The following is a 19,401-nucleotide window of genomic DNA, read 5'->3' on the forward strand; positions in this document are numbered from 1 at the left end:
AGTGTTTTTGACACATTAATATACTCATCCAATATTGTATGTCTCCTATTGTCTCCTATTACAAAGTCAGTTGCATAATCTCATTGCATATTTCACATGAAACAACTGTGGAAAAATACTGCCTTGCAGCTATAAGAAGAGTATTTTCCCCCTATTGTGATGTGCATGTCAGCACCCAATGATTGTGATGAGGTTGGAGACTGTGCATGCTACTGGGAGCCTTGGCCAAGCTGGCAGGGAGGGAAAACAGATTACCATTTCCACAGTGTGCTGTTGGGGCCCCGGAGCTGACTTCAGAGCTGCTACTACCTCTGCTAGACTGCAGCTGTCAGAGCTGGTCCACTCATGCCTATGTCATCACTACAACTAACGCTTCTACTACTACTACTACTTCCGCTGCATCCTCAAATAAGAGACACAGACTTATATGTATACGGTACATACAAGAAGGAACACACAAACACACCATTCAATAACTCAAACTAGTGTTTTTCAGTGCTTATGAATGATTAACTCACAAAACAAAGAGATACTTACAGACAAACATCCGAGACACACCAGAGACATCTGAGCAAACATGCTGCTGTATGTTGTGGCACCAAACATTCGAATTTAGGTATTTTTGCTTTAAGGACACTCAGAAACATGGTAATAAACTGTATTTGTATGCAGTATTATATACTATACTCCAACTAAACCTTATCTCTTGTACTTATACTTTCATAGTTCATAAGATGAAGAATATCTTCACTTCATTTTCTGGGGTGCCCAGCAGTTGAACAGCCATAGATGGTGCCTGACCAGTGCTCAATGGCTGCAATTACACAGGCACACATATGGAGGATGGAGGGTTGATTTTTTTGTCACTCCACATGCTCTGCTGTGCTGAGCTTGTAGCTTGCAAAGAAGGGTGATGTCAGAGCAGAGGGTACCGATTATAGACTCTATATATTCTATATTTACATAATAATCTGTTCCATGTTATTAGGTTAACTAAAATGGCATGAAGCATGCAAGCTACATTAGGAAAACAACTCTCACATGACCTAATACATGCTACATTGTATATCCAATGCACCGTGCATTTCAGCATATATTCTTCTCAGTCTTTTGATTTGCCATGCCTCACCTGAAAACTCAATGGCTACCTGTGGCAGCCACTAAAGGATACCGCTACTTCAGCTGCTACTTCTTACAGGTTTTCATCAGTCCCATTTATACTCCAACACCCGTTTGTGTGGTCGGTGTTTGAAGGTACCAGTATGCTTTAAATGAAGTATGTCACTGCATTTGACCACGTCTAAAGGCAACACTTTTCATACCTGTTCTCAATGGCCACCATCAAAGGTGAGGAAAGAAGCCTGCTATCATAGAGCGGGAGGGGGCACAGCAAGGGCAGCTTACTGAATCTGTTCCCCTCCAGTTACTCCAATGAACCATAAAGCTTGTTCCATTCTATTTTGACCTCCTCCCGGCTTCTTCCCGTTACCTCCGTCAAGGCTTCTGTGTCTTTTACATGTCTTTGTACTCGTCTGGTAATAAATCAGAACAGGGGTTTTTGGACAGTCTCTTCTTGGAGGCATTTTTGGTTTTGTGAAAGTGATAGAAGTGGTTTTTCGAAGAAAAACTTGACAGAGAAATTCAAATTCTGTCTGCTTTCCACCTAGCTTCGACTTCAAATACCAACTCTGTATATATTGTACTATTGTATACTGTAATACCATTTTTCAGCACCTGAACTTGAAGCTGAACCAGTCTGATACAAGTGTACCTGTATGTATGTATGTATGTATGTATGTATGTATGTATGTATGTATATCGTGGTTGTATGGCCTGCCTCAGGTTAAACCTGTTTTAAGACATGAAGAGACACATATAGAAAATGAATGGCATATAACTTTCTTTTATTATCTAGTTTGACAGTCAGTAAAAGAGCCAAAAGACATGTATGTTCAGACAAAGATCAGCATATTTTGAAATAACTATGCTTCCCTCTGACTAGTGCATAAGCATGTAATCCAGACGTTATTTAATTTGGCTTTGCTGCATCTCATGCATCACCAGAGTTTTATTTTATTCTCCCTTTTTCATCAGTTCTTTCAAGTGTCAACAGATTCTATACTTCTTTTTCACTGAGCATTTTGTGATTATTTGAAGGCTATTCGGATTATAACAAATAGTAGTAGGCGAACTACTGCATACCATTAGGTAGATGGATGGTGCACTGGGACTGGGAGGGATTGGCTGTTAGCCAGGATAGGTATAGTGTCACATACTGGCACAGCTCTGAGTGTAGGTGTCACAAGGGTATTGCTGTTGTTAGAAATTATCAGCAGAGTTTTCAGAGAAGATCTATTGTGGCAATGGAACTGATTGCATATTCATTTCCACTTAGAAACCGAGCACTAACACTGCATTGGTCAGTGTTATGCAAAACCATCTCATTCAACAATGCAGAAAGCATATTTGAAGATCATTCCCATACCTTTTAAGTTAGCAATTGTAGCAAAGAGCCATATCCATTTAACAAATACTGTATGCGTTACTTCCTACTCTTTTTGTATGCATTTAATTTACAGACACAAATATTGCCTACTTCTCCAATAAAAAGATTATGTGACACAGACTTTTATAATCTATAGGTCTTTATTTATTTTTGCAGATAACATATATTGCAATCATGCTTTTTCATATAACACCATCTAAAGACATTTATTATATTTTTTTTACATATAATATTTTACATTAGGCCCATGAAACAGCTAAAAATATACAAAACAATATTCTCTGACTAGACATTTCTATTACATTATCATATTATTATTATTATCATCTTTATTATTACTCTATTCTGTTATTGTAATTATATTTTTTTACAGTTGAGAGAGATATGTGCTTTAGTTTCTGAGATAATAATATTATTGCAGAAAACGGCAAATAATATCACATTTTTTGTTCAACACCTAGACAAAAGAAAAGAAAAACTCAGGTTGTACGGACATTCACAGATACATGTATTACACAGTCCAGTTTACAACATCATTCAAGAGAGAAAACTGCAGTATGGTAACTATACAAAATTCACGGAACCCTTTGTCATTGCACATTTTATATCACATTTCTTTGAGGAAAAAAAAAACATAAATAAAAAAAATAATAAACGGGACTGATTCAACCTGATTCCTGTCGCATGTAGCTGCCACAGAAGCAAATTTTCTTGATTCCCTTCATAGTAATACAGTGATATCTGTGGTCTGTCACAAAGTCAGCTTCTATATATACGTTTTTATATTGCTGAACAAACTTGATATGTAATAATAGGTTTGTCTTTATCCTATTAAAGGAGTAGTTTCAGTGGTGTTGGCCTATATAGCATCTGGCTGTGTCCTGTTGTGTTAACAGTGCTTTTGCCGGCTTTGTCCTCTGACTGAGCCAAAGTTTCTCTCTCCTAGTCTGATATTGAAAATCTGCACTCGCCACAGGGTAGAAACACATTATGGCTTCTACTAAAATGACTGAGTGAAGGCCATCACAGTTCATTTACACTGAAAGAAATTATGCTCGTTGAATAGCACACAAAAACGAGGCAATGACTTGGAGCGTTCAATTGTGCCCAATTACGCATAGTGTTTGTACTGATTTGTGTTGCTCCATAAGGTAAAATGGCAGAAATTTGATAAAAGTTGCATTTTTTAAATACAGCATTAATTGTTTCAGTGTATAATGGTAGTATCTGAGAGAATTTGGTCACATCCACCTTTGTTCCTGAGAAGTGGGTTACTAAATAGATACACAAGTAAACGGTTTCAGTCAGAATAGTAGTGGCTATCCAAGAAATCCATCATACAGTCTCCAATGCAGCAGCCACTGCAGCTTATTCGTTCTCACAGTTTTAAATATCAGAGTTTCCACTTAACTGGTTGTCAGGAGAATGAAAATCTACATTTTCCAAATAATCTCAGGCAGAAATATAGTACGCACAGTGCAAATGTGAGATTTCTGTATTGGCTACACCTTTCTTGTTAGAGGTGGTAGTTCACAGATCCAAATTGTGCTTGTAAGCAGATGTTGTCTTCACTACTGTGCCCTGTTTTTCGAGAGACAAAAAGGTATGCTTGTTTTAATTCATGGGTCAAATGTCTGCACCAATCTTTCAAACTTGAGTATGATTTTGGTCCTTCTCACTCTCACATATAGAAAATGACCTAAAAATGATTCTACAAAAAAGATTCAGACAACATACAAAGTTATTGTTCTTTAGAAAACAAAGAAACAATTATAACAGTCTCTTGCTATGAATCCTATGTAAGTTATTTTTGCTGTTGTCACAAGTTTCAATCGAAGCAGAATGAAGTTGGACGCTTCATATTCCTTACTCTGCTTGTGCTTTACAAAGGTAGTCCCAGACATGGGTGGTAAACATTTCAGGTGAACTGCAGGATCCTGCAAAGGGAGTGATAGTCTGGCTAAATTATATTTTACACATACAAGCAGATTTGGCCTTACCTGTTGCACATTCCCATATTGTCTTTGCCTTAAATTGGTCAATATTTCATTTTCTCTTTACAAACTTTCAAATTGCTTTTTTTTCACCTACTACACTGCATTCATTTTAATGTATTTATTTCATGTACAAGCAAAATGCATTAACCAATAATTTTCTTTGTACAGTAATAGTAGTTTAATAGATTAATTAATATCTTCAAATAAGCACAATACTATTGAATCAACGTGGGCCTCCAAATTTAAATTATATATTCAATATACAGTAATTTCCTAAGTCACATTTCCTTTTCTAAAAGACTAACTTTTTTGCATAATGAAATTCATAATATCACAACAATTTTGCTGGGTAGTTTTGTTTTTCCTCATAAGTTTTATAACTCTGTATTATACAAATAAACAAACAGAAAAAACCCTAAAAATAACTGTGTAATCAGGTTGGTCTCACGTGTCCCCAGGAGGTAGGTGAATAAAAGCAGACATGGAAGTCTGGTGGTCGTTCCCAACCTTGATTACGTTTCTTCTGTGTAGCCAGTCTGGCCATCGAGACAGAAAGACAGGCAGAAGTTTCTAGATGTAGGCTTCCTCGTTGGCAGGGTTCTGACTCTGGTTTTCTGTCTGCTGGTCTGGGCCATTTTCCTGAGCCTTCACAAGTACCACAGGCTTGATCATCATCCGCAGACGCTAAAAGGGAGAGGCACAGAGATGATGTCATTGATATCACACACTCATTCACTCGAAAATGCACAGATGGTGTCAAAATTACAATGAGACATTGTCATGTATCATTACCAAACAGCTGCAAAATTTGTTATCAGAGCCATAAGCTGCAACAAAGCCAGTACTAGCTACACAGCTGTGAGCTTGATGAATGTACAGCCTCAGGCTCTGAGTCTAACCATTCTGCAAGATAGTCTCAGAAAAGACATTCATACATTTTCCCAGATGTGACTCATGGTTATATGAATTAATTTAGCCTGAGATATGACTGATAAAGGAACATAAAAGCCAATATGCATGACACTAACAAATGTTTTATGGGCCGAATTTACTGATCCTACAAAACAAAACCCAAACATCATCAAACTTGGTAAATCTTGTTCTGAACTACGAGTAGTGTTGGACCCGGTTCTGTGGCACTGTAGGCATTTATATAGAGTGTTTGTGAAACTAAGCGTCATCCTGGGTGCAGAGCACTAATCAACTGGCTGATTGCTACAATTAGACAATCAGCCATCAGCTGGTACTGCAGGATCTGACACCTGCACATCGCCTCCGACAGCCTCTGTTGCACTGCCTGCAATTATGGCCCATTTATTCTGTCAGTGGTGGCTATAAAGCTATAACTGTCACTAGAGAATGTATAGATGTAAGGTTATTATTCACCGCATTGTGAATGACTGCAAATCAAAAAGCTCTTAATGTAAATGGCATGTCGGAAAAGGTATTATCTGTCATTGATTAGAATCAAAAGATCAATAAAAATGCAATATACCATGCTGCATACAAATGAATGTAATTTACTGAGAACTCAGTGGCTGGTGTAGCGAAAAGGCATCTAAAATTGTGTAACAGAACTAATTAGAAACTCTATTTTACTAATCCTTTTATCACTGTTCTACTCTTCATGGCAATTTATCTCGTCTTTACCCAGCATGCCTTGTGTTTGCTCATTACAAAAGCATTGAATAATAGTGCAGTTATAATGCATAAAGCAAATTCACATTGGGCTAAGCTCAGCATTTTAAAATCCAGTGTGAGGAGTCATTTTGCTACTAAATTACATCTCAGGTATGACTGTCACTATGTAAATACTGTGAATGCAAGTGATGAAGACAAATCCTGGATCAGTATATTCTGGTAAACATACTTGAGGCTGACTGTAAGTAAAAATCTACAGGGTGACTTTAAATGTTCATTTAAGCTTTCTCCTTGAAAGCCTCAGAGCTTGTATGTCACATTTATACCATCCTTACAGAACATCAGCACTCTCTACAAACACCACTGTTTTCCCTGTGCTGAATCTGTCTATCATACAGTAATAATATATTTCAGCCAAAAATCTTGCATACCAACTAATCCATATGAAACTCACGCAGAGCCTGCATCTCTGCTGACAGCAGATTAAAATTTGAACCAGCTAATAGATGAGTGAAATGCTTAGAGTAAGGTGCAGTGATGCGTCTGCTCTGGGAAATCTGTGTCCTATTTGCATTACACAAGTCATACTGCTTAGTATGTAAGTGTAACAACATGTCCTTACATGCATGTATATACTGCAGATGTATTTAGATTAAATCTGCATATACATGTATGTGTACTATTCATTAGAAACATCTGGTAACTATCTGATCTTCATGTAAGGACAATATATTCATTCTGTGCAGTGTTTTGCAAGTATTGATTGCTCCTGAGCAAATGCAGCCAAAAATTTAGACTGAATCAACATCGATCTTACCTCTTTGTATGTGCCTTTGAGTGTAAGGAACATGTAGCCCATGTAGCCAGGAATAAGGGTCATGGAGGAGAGGGCCATACACCAGCCAACCCCTTGGCCCCAGGCTGGGAACACATAGTCACCCATGGTGAGGGGAACCATCTGCACTGCACTAAACAAGAAGACTCCCTGGATAAGACGGACAAGGAAATAGATGTCAGCACCTACATCATTGTGCTCACAGACAATATAAATTTAATTAAAACTGCAGAGCCTTTAAACCAAAATGCCATTTTGCTTAAAAAATTTGCTTGTTTGGCACAACTAGTTTTGACATTTGACTAATATAGTCTAATTTCTTGAAATTAGATTAGATTTTGGCCTCTGTAAAGTATAAGATAATAATGCTATTGAAGTAGAGAGCACTCACAGTTAATAAAGCCAATCAATTAGTGAAATTTAGTAAACGTAGCCAGACTTCTTTTGGTTTTCGTGCGCACAACCATCAAGTTGAAGTCACAAGAAAAAACATGGTATAGTGTCAGTGCATATAAGAATTATACCATTAATTCTAAATACGTAGCATCACCTGAGACCTCATAAGCCTAAACATTGTCCTTGTTTGTTATTTTCCCTGTTGGTGTCTGGAACATTGTTGGATAAATCCTGCATGTTACCCACAGATAACACTTACAGCCACAATGAGCGGAGTGAAAACAACCCAGCAGGCCTTCCACCACAGACAGGGCCTGTAGCCAACCATTTCCTCAATGTTGTCATAGAATTTGTTCACACCTGGAACCAAATATAGAGCATGATGAATGCAGTTTTTGTTGATGTCTTGAGTATAGATTCATGATCTCATATATGATCCTAATCTGGATCTTAGATCTTAATATTTTAGCTTCAATAGAAATGTGTAGTCCCGTTTTCAGATAGGAAAAAAAAAAAAAAAACATCCTTAAGAAGATTACTGAGACATGAGTGTGGCTCACCGTAAAACCATGAAATTGAGATGCACTCAAAAAAGACCAGGAAGAGCAGGCACATTCCACTGGCTGAGTAGTAGTCGAATAGCTTGAACACATACAGTCCACCCTGTAAAAGGAGAGATGCAGAAAACAAAAGAAAGGAAGATGATAAGACTGATAAAGGCACAGGGGAAAACACTGAAGAAGCAATTATAGTATTGGATGTGCAGGACTGTACTAAATCGGTCAAATAGAATAACATCAGGGGTGAGAGCACCAGTGTCTGTAGCTGGTGAGAATTAGTGTTGCCTCACTGTTGATGACAGAAATTTGGTAAGACTTCCTTGTGTAAACTATATTACTGTGGATGTACATTTCAAACATTTCACGTCTGTCTACCTCTTGTGGCTATCAGGTCATTATGGAGACCAGCTCAAAGGGACCTGCTACAGTTCATCAACTCCTACCCTGTGACGCTTGATATACTTTATATTGCCTGGAGCAGCGATTAGGGTAACTGCCTAATGCTAACAGGGCTGTGCATGTGGCATGATGGAAATCCAGTTTGGCAGACGTAGAGGGACAATGCAGTGTCTTTGAGTGTCTTTAACAAACATGACCTTGCCCTGCTGTGATTCTGTAATTTTTGGCTCAAAAGTAGGCACACATAGAAAGAAGCATCTTTGTTGACATTTGCTGACTTGGCTCCTTTCCTTGTTGTTTTTTATACTTGTTGTTTTTTATGTTTTTGTCAGTGTGCTCTGGGACCAGAGTGTTGGACAAATAAACCCAATTGACCATGTCATCATCCTTTGGTTCAGCAGCTAGCGGGTAAATAAGTCAAATTAAATCATGGCTTTGAACCTATTTCATGATGCTAAATGGCCTGAACCACTTGGACTAGGAACTCTCAAAGGAGGTATGACCCCATGACCTTGTTACTTACACGCTTTCATATCAAGGGACTACTGGTAAGGGGGCAAGCTGAGTTAACAACCTAGCTCAGCTGACAGTGTTGTAGGTTACTGGGTCAGCTGCTGAGGTCACATCACTGGTGTCCTGTGGGATTCTTTCAGGTCTGTGGAGGTCTGCGGTTTTATTGTCCTGTTATAATGCCATTGATGTAATGCAACCCCCATGGTGATAATGGTGTATGGTTACTTGATAAACTGGAAAAATACAGACTCAGTATTGACCAAAATAGGGGAACAGATTTTGACTGTTTTTGAACTAACTATCTAGTATTATCTCTAAAGTCCAATAAGCATTTACCTGTGTGATGTTGGACAGTCCAATGATGTATGAAACAAGGCAGACGCCAGCAATGAAGAGCTCTCTGCGTTTTCGGAGAATATGAGGGAATTCATCAACCAGTGCAGTGATGAAGCCTTCCACGGTGCAGAACTGGAGAGATTGATTGAGTCATATTAAAGCTGTGTTATGTATCACACTGCTGCCACACTAAAAACATTAGGTTTATTTGACTTTTGTGAATGAAAGACTAAGAACAGGACATATTACATGATGTCATAGTAAAGTTTTTACATGGCATAGTAAAGTTTTTACATGGCAAGGGCACACTGTGAAGGTTTCCACCCTGAAATAACACAATCCTGAAAATGTATCTTCATTTATTCCATTTGTTCTTTTATTTGTCAAAGCATTCCTTGACTGAAGCTGGAATATCAGCACTTTGCTATCTGAATATGGACCAAAAACCACACATTAGACAATTTTTGTTGGCTTGTTTTTACCTGGCTGTCGATTCCCAACATGAGCAGCATGGAGAAAAAGAGTATGGCCCAGAGAGGAGAGATGGGTAGCTGGGTGACGGCCTCAGGATAAGCCAAAAATGCCAGACCAGGTCCTGACAAAGGACAATTATATAGACATGGGGATAAGTACTTACAATGGGACACTAATAAAACATAGATTTTAATTGAGTTGTACAACTATTATAAAGAAAACGTTTAAAACTTAAAATTGCGTTGCCTACTATGTTTAGCATACATACTGAGCTGTAATGAAAGTAACTGTAACAAGAACATCATAAGTCCAAAGAATTCTTGGGGGGAAAATAGTGTGATTGCTGAACTTGAGTATTCATTAAAGAACAGATAGTCTTGCAAAATCACTGAGCAATTTGTTTTTTAATAACAACAGATGTCAGAAGTGACATAGTGACACGCTAAAACCTTCCTTTTCTGGTAGAAAGAATAACATTTAGCAATTTCAAGGGCTATTTTTTGCACGCCACCACAAGTATCTCTTGCCTGTGCCTATTGTCACTATTGAGTTTGAACATTGATTGCAATTACCTGAGGCTGCCACATCAGCGATGGGTCTCTTTGTTACATTGGCCATGAATCCCACGATGGAGAAGATGACAAAGCCAGCAAACATGCTGGTGAAGGAGTTGATGCAGCAGACAATGACAGAATCCCTGTATGGGAGAGACAAAGCACGAGGCAGCCATTGTCACGCCTATATCAATTCCTTATCAACCCGTCACACATTGTTGAGAGGCATGGGGGGAAGGGAGAGAGCCATTTTGCATCCTGCGGTAGCACATTTATATTGACATGTTCTTTTAAAAGGGCTGTGAGCTTTACCAATTTCAAAATAGTTGGAATCATAGATATAAGTAGTTGGGCTGTAGACCAGTGTTTGTCCAACAATGTGACAGAGGCAAACCAAATGTCTGTGCCTATGAGTGTAAAACAGGGTAGAGCCAAAATAATGAAATGACTGATACAGCTGGAGGCTCAAATAGTCCCAAAATAAAAGGTACAGCAGGCACTATGTTGCCAGGAAACCAATAATAATCCCAGGAAGAGACATCTGCACAGTTTCCTTTAAAAAAGATTGAAGGGAGCGGTTCTTGTGGTAAATCAATCTGAAATGCAACATATTATAATCACCTACCTGTATACATTGTTATGGAAGGTATTATAGCTTCCGAGAGCAATCAGAGAGCCTAATCCCAGCCCGTAGGAAAAGAAGATCTGAGTGGCAGCATCCAGCCACACCTGACACACAAAGATTAGAAAGAAAATGTTAAAATAACCAGATTGTAGACATATATTTTATACAAAGTTTATGCTATGAGAAATATTTGTAAACACATTTGTTGTGGCAGGCTTAATCAAGCCATGTGCATAAATGTATCTTATCTCTTACAAACCTTTGATGTAATGTAACACCTAAGTCTTGTTACACTTGGTCCTATCTGATGCACTCTGATCGGATTGCATCCCATCTTGATCAACTTAACTCAGTAAGACTTGCCTTCTCTCTTCTGGACATAGATGCATCAGCATAAATTCCACTGGCACACTTCAGCCTTTCAACAAACTATTTGAGACTGAAAGTATACTTTATGATCAGCCTGTATGAACAAATAATACATTTGCACGTATTGTATACCTTTAATATGTTTGCTGCTTTGCCAAAAATACAAATAACAATGTTTTTATGTCCATGTGCCAATAGATATCCTTTCTGCTATTTTGCTGCCCATGCAATTAACAGTGATTTTAACATTGACAGCATTAGTTGTGAATATAAGTATTAATATGTCACTAAGATCTATTCAGATAAGACTGGGCTCTGTAGACACCTTTATGACTAACTAAAGTACTCTTCACCAAGATGCAAATACAGTTAGAGACAGTACAGTGGGATTATTATAAAAAACAAACAAAAATCCACAACACTAACAGCTTATCTTTTGCAGCCACCTTCACTTTGGTGGTCAATCAAAGTGCTATTTGTGCAGCTTGAGAGAGCAAAGGGAGTGGACAACGTACCTCAGACTCCTTAAGTTTGTTAAAATCTGGTGTGATATAGAAGAGGATTCCATCAATTGCACCAGGAAGAGTGACACCACGGCAAAACAGGATGAAGAGCATAAAGTAAGGGTATGTGGCCGAGAAGTACACCACCTGTGGAACACAAAGTTTTTTTTTACTTGGGGTATATGTCCTACAAGACAACAGAACTGGTTAGATTGTTCAGCCCATTATGAACAGAGTTACAGTAATGTGGCACTATCCCCACAGCACAGTGCAGCACAGTGACCTAGTCGGCCATTCCCCAGAGGCAATGTGACCCCAGAATGGTTGGGTTCAGCACACTCCCAGTGCACTATTTCCCTCCTTATCTGAACTAATTTTGCACTGTGCTATCAAAAGTCAACACAATTTAGATCATTCATGATAATCTACTGCTGCAGATCTACTGCATAAAAATTGTACTTCCAGAGATAATGTTGCATTACATTACATCTACCATTACATATATGAAACAAACACTGATATGAAAAGTGAAAAAGGCTAATCACAGATGTTGTAGTTTTGGAATCTTGTAGCTCAGTGAGCAGAGCACAGCTCCACAGCTGCCAAGATTAGGTCTTTGTTTCCCTTTGTGGCACACATAGGTGCTTGTGATACTTAGCGTGCTTTGGATTAAATGGAAATTGTGTACAATGTTGCGTTTTCTTTTAGTTCTTCTAAGTTATGCAATCCCTTCGTTTGCACAATAATCCAATATGTCATTGCGCTAATTCTATGACTTTTTTGCATTAAATGATGCAAATTCAATTAGGGATTGTAATTTTTCTTCATTTCGTTTTCTGTCTTTGTCCTCTACTTCTACTTACTTTGCCAGTCCAGCTGACCCCCTTCCAGATACAGAAATAGACGAGCACCCATGCAATGGCGAGCGTAATAGCCAGCGGGATCCTGACCTCCCCAGGCTTCTCCAGACCATCAGTCAGCTGGTGCATGTTACGTCTGCAGGGAAGGAGTAAAGTGGTCTTACCACAACGCACAAATGCATCCTTGATCTCATACATGCAGCAGCATGCATGGGTGCACAAACAAATATGCACACACATGTCTGGATATTCACAAAAGACCCCAGTGCATGGCTTTCTTTTTTCACCCCTGAAGCTTTTTTAAGGCGCCTCAGTCAAAGGAAGTCATACTTGCATGCACGCATGTTTACACGCAATTTTTATTTTCTTAGGTTTGTTTCAGGCCCTTTATTGTACATACATAATTTTTCCTCTAGAAGTATCTAGAAATAGGCGAATGTTAAAGGATTTCGTGACCCATTGGATCCTCAGATCCAAATGGCCACATCAGGCTCCAACCCTGATCTAAATATAGTAGGGACCGTGATCTTTTAGTGTAGCTTAAATCCTTTCACAACAAAGCAGTATCCTCTGTGATCTAAACAGACTTGGGTATCCAGCTTACTCCCAGAACTCCACCACTGCACTGGTCAGGTTTCTGGTGTCTGCAATACTGTAGTTGGTGTAGCAGCGGTCTGTGTTCCAGGAATTGCCACAACTCTGCCATGGCAGGTCCTGAAAATTAAAGAAAAAAAAAGAGAAAAATCACACAGACAGCTCTTTTTACTTTGACCACTCTCCCACCGTCGGGTCCCATTCTCTCTGGCTGTCGAGCAGCCAAGACCATGATACTCATTGAGATTTCATGCTTTTCTCAGAGTAGTGAATGCCTCATCGCCAAATGCATTTATCAATACCTTGTGTAAGGCACTAATTATGTGGGAAAGGAAGTAATAAATGTCATACCCTGTTAAGGTTTGTGCACCCTTATATAAGAGGTGCTGGCAAACAGAATCTGTCACATAACAAAAAAGGTTACGATGTTGAAAAAAAAAAATACAACCTGTGGGGGGAAAAATCTGTGCTTTGTTCTGATTTAAAGGGGCACTTGTGTGAAGAGATTTTTTTGTAGGGGTCAAGGAAACTATACTAGTTTAAGATTATTTCTCTCAAAAGGTATTCAAGCAATATTATTACATTTTTATTAGGGAACAGCATGAATATAAATCAAATACTCACAGTAGTGAAGGAGTTGTACAGATAGTAAATAGCCCAGGAAATGATTACAATGTAATAGATATTTAGCCAGAAGGACAAAACAGCAGCAGCCAGACCCACACCTGAAACAATGGGAGAACAGCCTTGATGTTGAATTGTACTGAAATATTTCTGCTGAAATAAAAATCTTCTCCCTCTGCTACATGATTACAAAACATCCTCAATTTCTGACTTTGCCTATGTCTGTTATTCAACCTGGCCCTCACGAAGCAGACAGTTTTCACAAAACGCATAGTTAATGGCCTCAGGGATAATGTAAAAGAGTCTTTTACCTTTGAACATGGGGGCCAGTTTCCACACCCCGAGACCTCCAATTGAAGTGTACTGACCAAGAGCCGTCTCCAGAAGGAACAGGGGCATGCCAGCAAATATGAGGGTCAAAAAGTAGGGAATCAAGAAGGCCCCTGAATGAGAGGTGAGAGGTAAAGGTGTGTAAATGAATCATAAACTAATGACATTCATTATAATCCAGATAAGATATTTGGTTAAAAGGAGTATTTGGTTTCACTGCACCCCAGATCACCGCGCAAGGTTTCGCTTGTGCGCAATTACGCACGACTTAGATGCTTACACTTTAGATTTATTTTAAATAAAAACCTCCGGGAAAGAAAACTGGCAGGTTTTGATGTCGAGATCTTTGCACTCCTTTTGGTGTATGGATAAATGGAAAATTGCCAAGTATTCCTGTTTACCTCCTCCGTTTTTTCCACATAAATAAGGAAATCTCCAGACATTTCCGAGTCCAATGGCGTATCCGACACAAGAGAGAAGAAAGTCAAATTTTCCACCCCATGTTTCTCTCTCGGGTATCTCTTTTTTCGTCTTCTGCACTTTCACCACCAAGGTTTTGGGTTTGTCGTTTGGCATGGTGGTGGGCGCGACGTTCACGGTCTCCGTTAAGACGTGTCCGTCCGTGGCTTTGGTCCCGTTGGTAGCCATGGTCACTGTGCGTTTCGGATAGTCCTGACCAGTGGAGAGGAGGGGGTTTCAGCACCGGTCCAAGCAGGCGGTAGCTTCTCCGTCCTGTAGACCTAGCTTCCAGACAACAGTCGAGGAGCGACGAGTGATCGTGGTAGTGAGAGCGATCAAGAGCAGAAGCAGGGGCAGCTAAGCAGAGGTCCAGCGACCCTGAAAACAGAAATAAATATGAATAGAATAAATAAGATGATACAATTTTACCTGTTCCTCATGCAAAATGTTCGAAATATTTCTGAATGTCAGTAATAATAATAATGGATTCATTTGCGTAAAACTGTGACTGGCATTTAACTTCAGTTAAATGAAAGTGTATCTATTTGGAGGAATAAAAAACATTTTAAGATGAAATACATGACCAAATCTTTTTTGTTGGGTGGGCATCGTGCTTGTTTAATATTAACTGGTAAAATATTATTTTACACGATTATTATACATGCATCAGTTTAAAATGCATGACATTTCTTCGGGGATAGAGAGAGGAGAATGTGCCCCACGATCCGTGAACCCCACGGGATCAAATAAAGACTTCTCATGCAATAAGAATCACTTTTAATTGCCTGGAGTGAATGCATGTTAGCAGAAATTTAAAGCCTGCTTTTGTCCTTGATTCATTACGCTCTAAATTCAATGGCCCACTTCCTAGTGCTCCGGTACAAGAGAAGAGCAATTAAACACATTTAGGAGTCAGACACGACGAAAATGCCTATTAAATCACCTGGAGAGGCTAATAACTCACTGGAGTGTTTTTACAGACATTTTCATTAAATATCTGCGACACAGATATGAAATATTTAATATTTATGACATTTTCTAATTAAAGAGTTATTAATAACATAAATTCAATTAGCCACACTGATTTAAACAACAGAATTTTTGCGAAGATCTGCGTTTTAAAATGTTCATTTTTTGTTGATTTTGACTTTTTAAAATCCAAAATGAACATCTGCTCGTTGAACATATGAAACACGCAGCGCGCTCTCTGCGCTCCCCATCACCTTTCTTGCGTAATTGCGATATGCAATATGAGGCAACGTGGTCACAATTATTTTCATATATTATGTGATACGAATTTCATATCAAACCTGTTAATTATAGTCAGCTTCAGCTAACATTTGACTTCAAAGAGACATATCGAGATCAAGACAAATTGGGATATAGTGAACAAAGAATTCTGGGTACATTTCCCCACACACACACACATTTCACATAATTTATATTTGACATATTTAAAACATAAACGTGGATCAAACATGCTAATGGTCCTCCTGAGATCCCTTGCGTCACCATCAAGGGAAATGCACTCTCACATTCGTGCACTTTGCCAAATTCAGCGCATCTGCAAGTGCCAAATTCCTTAGTGTTCCTCGATTGCAAAAAAAAAAAAAAAAATGTCAACAAACACAAATCAATCTCTAATTTACGTAAAATGCAGACCATATAGCAGAATACTTACAATAATATTTTCTAGATTCTTCCCCCGATGGGAAAATCCGGATTTCTTTTTTTTTAAGTTACTTCCTTGCACTTTTACAAGGTGAAAACTTTGCATCCGTCGACAGCAAGCAAATACACAATCTTGGAGGGGAAGGATGGCAGATAAATGCGTCTTTGAGAGCGAGGTGCTGTCCTGAAAGGAGTGGTGCTGAAAGAGAGGAGGGGAGAGAAGACGGGGAAAGGAGCTGCCGCCGTCTGAGTTGAAGCGAACAGGGACGTAACATGGAGCGCAGAGGAGCCTCACTCTCATCTACATAGCGTCAATGTCACCTCAAAGTCGACCCTCCCCAACTCCAACATTTCCACCACTGAGATGGCAGCGGGTTTGAGAGAGGAGCATCCTCTTGTCTCAAGGTTTTATATCCTTACTCCTGCAGCTTTTTTTTTTTTATACATCAGCAAGTTCTCTCTCTCCCCACCTCTCCCTTTCTGAGTCACTCAAGGGCCAGTTGATGCATAATATAGACTTCTATGGGTTACTTAACATTTTGATAGCATCCTCTATTTGTCTTTGCTATAAGTTTCTAAAGATAACTAGATCCCACCAAGTTGCTTTTCAGTAACCTATTTTTATTTTTTTAACTTCAATCCATCCAAATTGTGGGGGATTTATCTGAAACAGTTTGTGTAAAGAAAGGCCACGCTATGAGTAAAAATAAGTAGTGTAATGTTGCATCAAATGCAGCCACTTCAAAGTAGCAATTACAAAGGAGGATGCCAATGGCTGCTCTAGCTTCTGGCAAAACATGATAAGAGGGTCCCAGCCAATAAACTGGAGTCAGGGTGTGTGAGATAAATTGAAAACTGTGCTTATAATCTTCTTAGCCCGCTGTCTTCCAAAATGAAATACCCTTGTGGAACATCCCAAATGAGTAGTCTTAATGCAGACTTTTTAACTCCCACATCAAGATAAATTATTAGGGTCTCACTGGGAGATTAGACTCTTATAGGGTTTAACAGTTAAAGTTTACAGTGTGTGAAAATGTGTAAGGATTAAACCAATGTTGGTATTAAAGAAAACATCTGCCTTTGGTAACGACAAATGTGGGACTGATGAAAACTCTGATGGCGGTTTAAATTGTCAAAGTTAAAGCTGACAGGTGACACCTTATCATGATTTGTGACGCCTTCATAGCAGAGTGGCTTCATTTTAATGTCAAGTAGCATCATATGGAATGTCATGGCTAATGTCGCTATTATAAATGCAGGAAATATTGGAGCGTGTCAAACACATCTAACAAACTCCTGCTTTCTACTATCTTCTATTTATTTGCTGCTTTTTTTTCTTTTCATAACGTCCCTATTTCCCTCACGGCCCGCTTCCTTTGGTACCCCCCTTTGCTCATCTGCCCAAATCTTTCCCTTCCATCTTTGGCTCTTTTTGTCTGTGTGCACCATACTGTAGCCTGTGCAGTGCTGATACAGTGCTAGTGAAAAGCCACACTACTGAGAGAGAAGTAAAGAATACCCAGATGGTGAACCAATGAGGGGTGAGCTAACCTTCTAATGATACAAAACAAAATTTAACATTTCTAATCCCAGCCGGCTGATTGGCCTGCAGGCTGTGGCACCTCAGATGTGCAAAAAGCCTCCCGTTGGCCTGCAGCTCTCACACGGGGGGAATTCAAAATGCCACAGTGATGAGAGCTGGTGGTGCTATGCTTGTGGCCCTGGCCCCACCTGATGGTGCGCCTGTGTGCAGTGGAGCTTGTAATTACAGAAGGAGGTGGTAGTAATAGAGTAGAGCACAGGCAAACACACAGGCAGACAGCTGGCCCCCTGTCAGTTTTGCTGCTCAGACATGGGGGACAAAAGTGATGCTCTGAAACTGCAGATTACTGCTCATGTGAGAAACACAAAATGGTGATAAGGATGATGGTGGTGATAATGATGACAGATGCATTTTATAATGGAGGCATATTTACAGAGACGTTTAGAAATATGTTGTCTCCGGTGAAGTATGGAGTATAGATGTATGTATCAAATTTCAAGGTAATCCAGCTCATAGTTGTTGACTCGAAATCTAAATATTAACCTCAGGGTGGAGCTAGAGGAAAAGTGAGGAGGTCACTAAAGTCATTAGGACTCATCCACTGGGGACATTGAATGTTTGTACAAAATTTGATGGCAGTCTGTCCAAAAGTTGTCGAGATATTTCAGTCTGGACCATACTAGTCAACCGACTGACAGACTGACAGAACAACATTGTCATTCCTATGTATATACCAAACACAGGTACCAAATAAATCTATATTAAATAAATCATTGTATATCCTAATAAAGACTGAGTTCCACAGAAAACGCTGTTCTTGGCAGCAGCTTTAACACTGACCTTTTACGAACCTATAGGACACTCCAAACAGTATTAAAGCTTGGCAAAATGCTTCTGTCTCTTCATCAACATGATTATATAACATTGCAGTCTTATGGTATCATCACACTGGGAGACCATGTTAGATCTGAATGTGTGTGAAGTGCATGAATTGTCTAAAGTCACTTTCCAAGTCATTTTCAATGCTTGCCAATCAATGCAAAGTGTACATTAGCATCTCAAATACAGAGTTTGAACTAACATTTTTTTTTAACATTGTTGTATGTTGGCTTAACACTTCAGAGCTTTATGGAAATCAATGTGTGTGTTTGGGCATATGAAAGACAGATAAAGACTGAGGGGTAAACAGAAAGACACACTAACAAACAAACAGACAGACTGACTGACGGGGCCCTGTACTGTAGCTTTTCCATGTCTCTTAATCCTAAAAGCCTCTGTTCTTTTCAGGTGCTGGGGAGAGGGAGGGATTGTTGTCAGGACCAGTTATGTGTAACACTGCGGGCCCACAGAATGTGTCTGGCTCTTCATTGGTAAGTCAGTCAGGTAGGACGCTGCTAGGCCTCTCCAGAAGAGCCTTGGTGCGACGTTTCCGCTCGCAGTGAAAAGACGGAGACAAAGTGATGTGTCTGTTGCCGGGTGATTCACAAAAAGAACCCAGGGTGCATTTCTAAAAAAAGGGGAGGGTGAAAACACAGCGGCAAAGTAAAACAAATACTGGCCTCCTTCCCTGCCTCCCTCACTCTTCTCACAGCCGGGAAGGAATGTAGAAGTC

At 39.3% G+C, this 19,401-nt stretch overlaps 1 protein-coding gene across 1 annotated transcript; it reads right to left on the reverse strand.

Annotated features, from left to right (window-relative positions):
* Nucleotides 1–3,283: 3,283 nt before the first annotated feature.
* Nucleotides 3,284–16,674, reverse strand: slc6a1b (solute carrier family 6 member 1b). Its single transcript, XM_010744547.3, has 15 exons — nucleotides 16,257–16,674; nucleotides 14,518–14,953; nucleotides 14,098–14,229; nucleotides 13,787–13,887; nucleotides 13,173–13,282; nucleotides 12,572–12,704; nucleotides 11,721–11,855; nucleotides 10,837–10,940; nucleotides 10,230–10,354; nucleotides 9,666–9,778; nucleotides 9,184–9,315; nucleotides 7,936–8,038; nucleotides 7,635–7,735; nucleotides 6,962–7,129; nucleotides 3,284–5,187 (listed from the first exon to the last, which is right to left on the reverse strand). Exons 2-15 carry the CDS (start codon nucleotides 14,762–14,764, stop codon nucleotides 5,074–5,076), a joined length of 1,818 nt encoding a protein of 605 aa, XP_010742849.1. The 5' UTR covers nucleotides 14,765–14,953; nucleotides 16,257–16,674; the 3' UTR covers nucleotides 3,284–5,073.
* Nucleotides 16,675–19,401: the final 2,727 nt, after the last annotated feature.

This window comes from Larimichthys crocea, chromosome VI (genome assembly GCF_000972845.2).
Source record: "Larimichthys crocea isolate SSNF chromosome VI, L_crocea_2.0, whole genome shotgun sequence".
NCBI lineage: Eukaryota > Metazoa > Chordata > Actinopteri > Sciaenidae > Larimichthys > Larimichthys crocea.